At 46.4% G+C, this 10,314-nt stretch overlaps 1 protein-coding gene across 1 annotated transcript in view; it reads left to right on the top strand.

Annotated features, from left to right (window-relative positions):
- ANO8 (anoctamin 8) overlaps nt 1–10,314 on the top strand; it is a 39,261-nt gene that overhangs the window by 748 nt on the left and 28,199 nt on the right. Inside the window, exons 2-3 of the mRNA XM_048497754.1 lie at nt 3,038–3,170; nt 7,359–7,497. Of these exons, the coding sequence (XP_048353711.1) occupies nt 3,038–3,170; nt 7,359–7,497 (272 nt within the window). The remainder of the gene's footprint in view (nt 1–3,037; nt 3,171–7,358; nt 7,498–10,314) is intronic.

Genomic DNA, 10,314 nt, shown 5'->3' with positions numbered 1-10,314 from the left:
CTGAACCACAGCAGGGGCCCCAACCCCTTCTCAGTTCTCCTGATGAACCCGCTGTCTCTGAGCTGGCCTCACTGTACAGGGGATCGGGATTTTTCCTCTCTGGAAGTCGTCTTAGGGTGGCAGATTGGTTGCTTGTAAGGGGATACCAGTCCAGGCAGGGTGCCAGGCTGTAATGGAGCGCCAAGGAGAGAAACCTTCAGATCCTCACATAACTGATGCCTGCAAAGAGGCACTGCCGGTTGCTAGCGGCCCTCTGTGGGAATTGCGTCACTCTGCGCCTGGTGCCAGGCATATCGTAGTAGCTGATACAGAATCACCATGTTTGGGGATAAGGTGAGCAGCAGTGGCGTAGGAGGTTACGAGCTCATGTAACTAATCTGGAGGAACCAGGTTTGATTCCCAGCTCTGCCCCCTGAGCTGTGGAGGCTCATCTGGGGAATTCAGATTAGCCTGGGCACTCCCACACACGCCGGCTGAGTGACCTTGGGCTAGTCACAGCTCTTCTGAGCTCTCTCAGCCCCACCCACCTCACAGGGTGTTTGTTGTGAGGGGGGAAGGGAAAGGAGATTGTAAGCCCCTTTGAGTCTCCTGCAGGAGAGAAAGGGGGATATAGATCCAACTCTTCTAGTGGCATAGGAGGTTAAGAGCTTGTGTATCTAATCTGGAGGAACCGGGTTTGATTCCCAGCTCTGCCGCCTGAGCTGTGGAGGCTTGTCTGGGGAATTCAGATTAGCCTGGGCACTCCCACACACGCCAGCTGGGGGACCTTGGGCTAGTCACAGCTTCTCGGAGCTCTCTCAGCCCCACCCACCTCACAGGGTGTTTGTTGTGAGGGGGGAAGGGCAAGGAGATTGTCAGCCCCTTTGAGTCTCCTACAGGAGAGAAAGGGGGGATATAAATCCAAACTCCTCCTCCTCCTCCTCCTCCGCCTCCTCCTCCTCCTCCTCTTCTTCTTCTTCTTCTTCTTCTTCTTCTTCTTCTTCTTCTTCTTTTCTCTGCACAGAGTGGTTTGGACACAAAAGAGTTTTTATTCCCCAGGCGTGTATTTCTCTGTGGGCGTCTAAGACATCAGCCTGTGGATTGTTGTTTGCGGCTGGAGAGAGCTGGTCTGTTTTGCCACATGGGCCGAGAATGCGCTCCCTGATGCTGTCTGCCTTTCCCTTACGCTGCAAAATAGATGTAGGAACAGTCTTGACATGCGTACGGGTCGTGTGTCTGTGCTCATAGCGGTGTGTCAAATGAGCAACTTCTGCTCAGTCTGGTCCTCCGTCCGCCATTACCTGCTTTGACCGGCAGCTGCAGCATGGAGCTGTGCCCCTTTGATTAATCCGAGAAGAGCAGAGGTGGGATCCAGCAGGTTCTCACAGGTTCCCGAGAGCAGGTTACTAATTATTTGTGTGTGCCAAGAGGGGGTTACTAATGGGTGATTTTGCCACGTGGTTTTTGCCTTAGTTACGCCCCTTCTCTCAGCAGTAGCGCGCAGAACTGGAAGCAGTCTAGCAGGAGGTGCACCAGCGGGCGTGGCAGCCTGCGCCTGCGTGCATTCGTTTCCCGCCCAAGGACCGGCGCAGCGGCTGCGTCCTTGCCACAGCCCCGCCCAGGAATGCCCGGTCCCGCCCCCGGAATGCCCAGTCCCGCCCCCGTCGTGCCCCGCCCAGCCCCATTGGCGCTACGCCACAGTTTGAATCCCACCACCATGGGAACCTGTTACTAAAATTTTTGGATCCCACCACTGGAGAAGAGGCTTTCCGTCCAGCGAGGGAGGGGAGTGGGGAATGCCTCGTTTTAGGGGGCAGGATGCTCTCCTGTGGGATAGAGAAATATCGTGTCTTAAGAGAGGGATTCCTTCCCATGAAAAAGGAGATTTCCTTGTGTCTGAAGGAGTGAGGTGTAGGCCCCATTTTCATGGGTGGATTTCTTCCTAAGAGGGAGAAAGGGGGGGGGGGTATGCCTTTTTTCAAAGTGTGTCCACCGTTTTCCTTTCCTAAAGTACTTGCGTTAAAAATAATTCACCAGTTTAAAAAAAACTGGTTGATTGGGCATAGCTTTTCATCCACAAGGAGCCACGTGGCGTAGTGGTTAAGTGCTTGCACTGCCACTCACACGGTCAGGAGTTCGAGCCCCCTGGGGGTCAGATATCCTGGCAGCTGGCTCATGGTCAGCTCAGCCATCCATCCATTTCTCGGTCAAAAAATGAGTACCTATAAAGCAGCATGTCTAATTCTGGCCAAACAATGGAGAACTGAAATAGTACCTCCCATGGAAGATTGGTATACTAAAATACAGCAACTTTTTATTTTGGATAAGGGATTTCACCAATCGAGACTTCTTCCAGTAGAAATATATTTAGAGATTTGGCAACCTTGGGTAATATATTTAAAGGGAAAGAAAGATATTGATCTTAATCCAATTAATTATTAATGGTATATGATTTTTTTTTAAGAAACAACAATAGCATAACTGATTGAATTGGATTTACTGTGAATTAAATACTAGACAATTTAGTTAACTGTAAAACTGAACGGGGGGGGGGGGGGGGGTCAGGAAATTATAACCCGCTAGAAATGTTAATGTAACAAGCAAGCACCTGAAATCTTTTGATGGAGAAGTCATTTTGTTGTATAGATAGAAAATAGTCTGACCTTATTTAATAGCATCAACTGGGTTGGATTTACTTAGACATACAACAGATTCTATTATACATTGTTATGTTAATGATGCTGCGATTCATGTATGTATGTTATTAATTATAAATTGCAAATAAAATGTCAAAAAAATGAGTACCTAGCTCATAGCTAGAGGGTAAAGAATAGCTGGGGAAAGCGATGGCAAACTACCCCACAAAAGAGGCTTACCTATAAAATCACTACTTGCACTGGTACCCCAGGGTCAGATACGACTGAAGGGGAAAACTTACCTTTTTTCATCCACAAGATCCCCAATTGCTTAACCTACCATGTCAGTTAACTGGCTCGTTCTTCTGCTGTGTCTTCTCTCCACCCACTCCCATCCCTGCCCCCCCACGGCCACCCTGCAGACACGACGGACGATCACACGCTACTATGGTTGCTGAACCACATTCGGCTGGGAATCCCTGAACTCATTCTCCAGATCCGACACCACAAGCACACGCGCGTCTACGCCCTCTTCGTCACAGCTACTTATGAGAGGTAGGTCGAACCTGGGGTTTTATGTGTACAGATAGAGGGGATGAATTTTAAGGACCGAAGGAGGAGAGTAAGATGGGTGGGCAGTGGCGTTGTGGTTAAGAGCAGGTGTACTCTAATCTGGAGGAACCGGGTTTGATTTTCCGCTCTGCCGCTTGAACTGTGAAGGCTTATCTGGGGAATTCAGATTAACCTGTGCACTCCCACACACGCCAGCTGGGTGACCTTGGGCTAGTCACAGTTCTTCTGAGCTCTCTCAGCCCCACCTACCTCACAGGGTGTTTGTTGTGAAGGGGGAAGGGAAAGGAGTTTGTTAGCCCCTTTGAGTCTCCTTACAGGAGAGAAGGGGGGATAAAAATCCAACTCCTCCTCCTCCTCCTCCTCCTCCTCCTCCTCCTCCTCCTCCTCCTCCTCCTCCTTCTTCTTCTTCTTCTTCTTCTTCTTCTTCTTCTTCTTCTTCTTCTTCTTCTTCTTCTTCTTCTTCTTCTTCTTCTTCTTCTTCTTCTTCTTCTGTGCATCTGTGCTATTGTGACGGGGCACTGAGACCACCCAAAGGTGCAGGAGGGTCTTGGTGAGGGGCCATTGAGATCCCTCCCATTTGAAGGCAGTGATGGATTGTAGATACCTGAGAAAGGTGACTCATTGACTCTTCAGCGGTATCCAGTGGAAGCCAAATGGGTGTGCCCTGACATGGGGGGCATGCGTCTCTCATGGGGGATACATTTATCATCGGGGTGAGAGAAATTGTTATAGGAAACCCCACAAAGCCCAGAGAGAACCACGCAGCTCAGCCTCTGCGCCAGGCACTTCTCAGAAATGATTGGCAAGCAGAAACCTTTGGCAAGTAAGCTTTAAAGGAACAAGAATGAAATTGCTTATCTTCAGTCATCCCTGAGATAGTTAGTTAGTTTATTACGGTCATCTGGCCCATACAGGCAGCCAGGCACAAATGACAAATATAGAACAAAATCAATCAACTAAATAATAAATAGGCTTTGCCAATTAGTAAGATCAATAAACTGTTTAATACCAGAAGCTATCCCATTGTTTCAATGAGAACCAGTGTAAGACCTCAGTCCCAGAATAAAGCGATCTGTAGATTTTTAAACTATAGGCCAGTGTTTCCCAACCTTTTCGACGTCGCGGTACCCTTGACCTCGCTCTTCGTATCTCAAGGTACCCTTGAGGTTCATTTGAATTTTTTTTTTTTTGCATTTTTAAGGGTTTTTTCCTTTTTTGGCCTGTAGGTGGGGGGAGTGGCAAGCAGGGGGAGGGGAGGGAAAGCTGCATTGACAGCCACGTTGTTTGTTTGCCTAAATTCGGCATGGATTTGGGGGGATTTAAAGGGAAAGCTCCCTTTATTTTTTATTTTTTAACAAAAAGTTTTATTATTACATTATTGCATTAAACATTACATATTAGACATTCTAATAATAAACATTCAAACACAAACAAATCACATATCACATTGCACATTGCACATTATACATTACACCCTACTAATTCGACAATAAATCACCGTGGACATTCGAAATTACCCCCTCTTAAAATATACCCTGTCCCCCTTATCATCTATACCTTCCCTCCACCCTTACCAATTCTATAGCCTATTTTCTATAACATTTAATCTCGTATCACTAATCCCCTTCCTTATTTCCCTAGTCCTTTACCCCAGTATAATTCCCTTTATTTCACTCTTATGTTCTTATTCTAACTTACCCTTTGTTTATACTTGTACTATTATTGATTTTCTCTGAATATTCCACCTACCCCTTTTGTGCTTGGTTTTCCCTAAATATTTCACCTACCCCTTTTGTGCTTGGTTTGGGCTTCCCCCTGATTCTTCCCTTATCTGATATATAATTATACAAAATGAAGGTATGTCTTTATTCCTTTACTATTCTAGGGAAAGCTCCCTTTAAATCTACCCCCCCCCCCCAATCCACACCGCATTTAGGCAAATAAAACAATGCTGTTTTAAATGTTGTTTAAAGGAAGCCCATGAGGTTTCCAAACCCCCCTCCCCCCGCCCCTTCAAAATCCATTTGATTCCGGTGGGGGGGGGCAGGCGGTAGCATTGTCAGGGTACCCCTGGGACGTGCTCATGGTACCCCAGGGTACCACGGAACCCTGGTTGAGAATCACTGCTATAGACTTTATTGGTGATTCAGGCATGACGAGAGATAGACGATTTCTAAGGATACGTGGCAAGGGATAGATCTTAAATCGCCACAGCCTTGGACCCCCCCTGGCCTGGCCAAGGTGCCGCAGCTGCACATGGAAACAAAGGAAACAATACAGTGATTCAATTACAAAACGTTAACACAAAAGGCAGGAACCATCACACCTAGGAGGGCCGTGGCCCTTCCTGGTTATCAGTCTGATGCTAAGGAAGGGAGGGGGGAACAGATGAGTTGGCACTTAGCCCAAGGCCGATGGCCCGTTGAATGGAGGGTGGGTCCCCCTCCTCCCAACACCAGTCAGGGCCCGTCCTGACAACCATATCATCTCAGACGCTCAGGTTGCTTTTAGAAGAAATCACTCCACCATAGATCACTGCCTAGAGAACAAAGCTAAGGTGAACGCTGCAGCGATTCTCCGATTTTTCTATTCCAAAGGACACCAATTTGTCCCCGCTGCACTGAAAATCTTCAATGCAAAGATAATCCCTCAGCTATTATACGGAGCCCCAATATGGATTACCCAAATTAAATCACCTTTTGAGTCAGTACAGGCATACTGTTTGCAAAGAATTTTAGGGTCACCAAGGTGTGTCCCTTATGACACCCTACGTAGAGAAACTGGACAAAATAGCATGGAATTGATGGCATGGACAAGAACATTTAAATTACTGGATGAAATTTCATTTTGAGCCCCAAACCCAATAGCTTTTATACATCAACTCTTATCAGAATCTGCTTCTGTGAAATGGTTGGCTGGCATAGATAAGAAACTTAACAACATGGGCTTAACAGCTGACCAGTTCCAAACTATGTCTGCCATCAGAATTCAAAATGAAATTCGTCTGTTTTAGTCGAAAGAGAGAAACTGGAAATGGTGCAGGAGGGGGGGAAAACATATGCTCTCCACAGGCCTTGGGAATTGTCCGATCAGACCATTGTGCCAACTGTTTGTACATTTTGTGCAACCCCAAACAGCATAGAGCATACACTTTGGCTCGTTTTAGCAGCTCTGCCTAGCGGCTATGACTCTTGGCAGGTACAATAACACTCCATAAAGAGCAGGAGTTATGCCAATGTAATATGGCCGTTGTTGAGACTGTTCAGCATCGCCTTAAGGAATATCCAATGTACAGGGTGGTGCAGCTCTATATAAATAATCCAATTGATTGAGAGCGCCAAAATGATGTTCAAACTACCACATCATTATGAATGTTCTACTCAACGGTTCCTGTGATCTTGTATGTGAGAATGTTGCAAGTTTTTTGAGGAACTACTTGGTCAGGCGCAATCATTGCCTACATAGTAGTAACGGCTAAATTATTTTATGTGTGCGTGAATGTTGTGAATGTTCAACGCTGTTTTAATGTATTTTAATATTTTAATGTCTCAGTTAGTAGATAAATGCCCCTTTTTACTAACTCTGTAATTTATAATGCCAATAAAGGCTTTGGATTGGATTGGATCACTGCCTAATTCTTGGCCATGTGGCGGAGAAATATTCCAGGCCAACGTACGGCAAATTGTTTGCCACTTTTATTGATCTAAAGGCCGCATTTGATTCAGTTCCTAGGACCAAGTTATGGAAGAAGCTAGAGGCGGTCCTACGTGAAATAGTAAATGTTCAGGCACTGGTTTTCAACCCACCAGCTGGGGAGGGGAGCAGGAAGCTACTATTTCTGGATCGTAAGCTTCTGCACAGACACACACAGATATATACGCTGCTGCAGCTTTGGGAAATACCTGCTTCTCTTGTGTCATTACAGACAGCAAAGTTGTCCTGCTGCTGTGGCTGGACTCCAACCAGGGAGACATGAATTCAAATCTCCCCTGTTGGCCACAAACCTCAAGGGGTGCCCTTGAGCTAGTCACCCTTTTTCAGCCTAAGCTACCTCGCAGGAATGTTGGAGGAGGGGAGAAATAAGACAAGCAGGAGAGAAAATTGGGAAGGGGAAGCCGGTGTTTTGTCTCTTAAGTGTCCTTGTTCTCTCCGGCAACGTTTCCCTGGCAGTTTGCTACGAGGGGCGGACGAGATTGGCCTGCGGAAACCGGTGAAGGCCGAATTTGGGGGAGGCACCCGCAGCTTCTCGTGCGAGGAGGATTACATCTATGAGAACATAGAGAACGAGCTGCACTTTTTCACTTCTCAGGTGAGCCAACCCCCCTTCGGGCAGTGATGAAAGGAGGGGGGACTGCGCCCGGGGTATGAGCTGCCCGCCACGCCCCCCCACGCCCACGTGACTGCAATGGCGGCACCTGGGGCGAGCTGCCCCAGATGTCCCATTGCAGCTACGCCACTGCCTTCAGGCCAGGCTGGCAGGTGGGCAGGGTTGCTTTGAGGAGGGCTGGCCGCTCCCCAGGGCCAAGATGGAGCAAAAGGATCAATTTGTCAATAAACTCTTCTGAAGGAAGACATCAGAATGTCAGAACAGAGCCTTTCCGGGTTGAGCTTGCACTCTGAGGGCCTGTTTAACTCTCACAAGTTTTGTCAACATCTTCTTTTCAAAGCCTGAGCCACAAAGTGCTTATCACCACAACTTGTGGCAGTGAGGTGGATTCTGCACAGCCTGTGTATAACTGGTTGCAGTCATTATAAAGGAACCCGTTTTCCTTTTTCCCATTCACATGCGTGCCCTTTACCCATTTAGGCAGTATTTGGAGCCCATGAAAACAATCCAGGTTACTTTTGCGCCTTCGCAAGGAGACACTTCTCTTTTTTTTAATAATATTTTTGTTAATTTTCTTATGTATAATTGACAAACAAGAAAAAAAGAAATGTAGAACAGAAAAAAAGAAAGAAAAGATAGTATAGCTACCCATGTGAAGTGTGTAAGTATTGACTCTAACACACTGGATCTCAAAGTTACAAAACTAATATCATTCAGAGAGAACATTTCATTGTTTTAAACTTCACGACCTCCTGACCTTTAGTTCTAAAACATCAAAAATAAACAATTTCTAGTATCATAATCATTAACAAATCAGTATCCTTATTATTATTTTTACATGCTCGGTTCAGCCTCAAATAAAAAATACAGTTCCCAATTCTCATCAAATTCTTCTTTTGACCATCCGTTCAGGAGGTTTGTTAATGTAGCCATTGCAGCGTATTCTCTAACTTTATCTCCCCAAAGTTCTGTGTTAAAATCTCTTTCAGATTTCCAAGCTTCTCTCTTTTTTTTTAAATTTCCTGCAACATGTGCATAGCTGCGCAGGAATACTGAAATGAACCCCCGCAGCCATGCTGATTGTCCCCAGGGGCGGAGCAAGGGGGAACTGCGCTCAGGGCACGTGCGCGCCATGTGCCCTTGCCACAGTGCCCCCTGCCCCTCCACGCCCCAGCCATGCCCCCACCCTGGGGCACGCCTGGGGCATGGCGCCCCACCCCACTCCGTGGGCACTATGCCACTGATTGTCCCACAATCTGATCAGCTGCACATGTGTAGCTGTGCAGGTGCAACATACACACAAAGAAAAGGAAAGAGGCAACAAAGAATCTCGCTGCCACAGGGAGAAAACATGATTGGGGGACTTTGTATCCTCTCGGGCACTCAGAGGATCTGCCCACAAAAATATTATTATTATTATTATTATTATTATTATTATTATTATTATTATTATTATTATTATTATTATTATTATTATTATCATCATCATCATCATCATCATCATCATCATCATCTAATAATAATAATAATAATAATAATAATAATAATAATAATAATAATAATAATAATAATAATAATAATAATAATAATACTGCCACAGCTGCCAGATCTTTAGCTGGTTGGTGGCCTTCATTACAATTCGAGCCTCACCCAGAGGCCCAGGAAGTTGTAATGTATCGGCGTAGTATTTGTGCGGATCCCAGCAGGGCTGCCTTCTGAATTTGACAGATGTTAATTTTGTCAATTCGAAGATGTTTCAAGCGCTGCCCTGTTGTTGTTGTTGTTGTTGTTGTTGTTGTTGTTGTTGTTGTTGTTTATTCGATTTGATAGACCGCCCTACCCCCGAAGGGCTCAGGGCGGTGTACAAGCCAAACAAGGACAATACATTACGACTAAGAAAAAACAAATCTAATAATTCCAATTAAAACGATAAATACAGTAAAAACAGTAGCAGCAATAACCCATTCGTAATTAATTAAATGGATGAGGTCCGGTCCTAAACCCCGGGAGGGGACTGGCAGATGTTCAGATAAGCAGATGGCATATAGGGCAGTGGTGGCGAACCTTTGGCACTCCAGATGTTTTGGACTACAATTCCCATCAGCCCCTGCCAGCATGGCCAATTGGGTCCTAAACCCCGGGAGGGTTCTGGCAGATGTTCAGATAATTGGCCATGCTGGAAGGGGCTGATGAGAATTGGCCATGCTGGAAGGGGCTGGTGAGAATTGTAGTCCATCACATCTGGAGTGCCAAAGGTGCGCCACCAAGGATATAGGGCAGTGGTGGCGAACCTTTGGCACTCCAGATGTTATGGACTGCAATTCCCATCAGCCCCTGCCAACATGGCAAATTGGCCATGCTGGAAGGGGCTGATGGGAATTGTAGTCCATAACATCTGGAGTGCCAAAGTTTCGCCACCACGGATATAGGGCAACAGGAAGAGGCGACTTGCACAGAATGGCGGGCGGATTCTCCCTGACATAGTGGACACAACACAACCTAAAGTGAACGGGTGGAAGGGAGAGAAATAGCATCTCTTGCCTGTTGTGTTAGCGCCGGAGTGCCTCCAACTGGGATTATGCCAAAGGATTGCTGGTTCAGAGATGTTCGGAAATCCTGGGCTGAGAGGATTAAAATGGGCCAAACTGGTTTTGGAAACAGGACCAGAGGTGGGATCCAGCAGGTCCTCACAGGTTCCCGAGAGTAGGTTACTAATTATTTGTGTGTGCCGAGAGGGGGTTACGAATTGGTGATTTTGCCACGTGATTTTTGCCCTAGTTACGCCCCTCCTCTCAGCAG

The sequence above is a fragment of the Sphaerodactylus townsendi genome, linkage group LG05, assembly GCF_021028975.2.
Source record: "Sphaerodactylus townsendi isolate TG3544 linkage group LG05, MPM_Stown_v2.3, whole genome shotgun sequence".
Taxonomy (NCBI): Eukaryota; Metazoa; Chordata; class Lepidosauria; order Squamata; family Sphaerodactylidae; genus Sphaerodactylus; species Sphaerodactylus townsendi.
The sequence above is the reverse complement of the archived record's forward strand: the minus strand, read 5'-3'. Positions and strand labels throughout refer to the sequence as shown.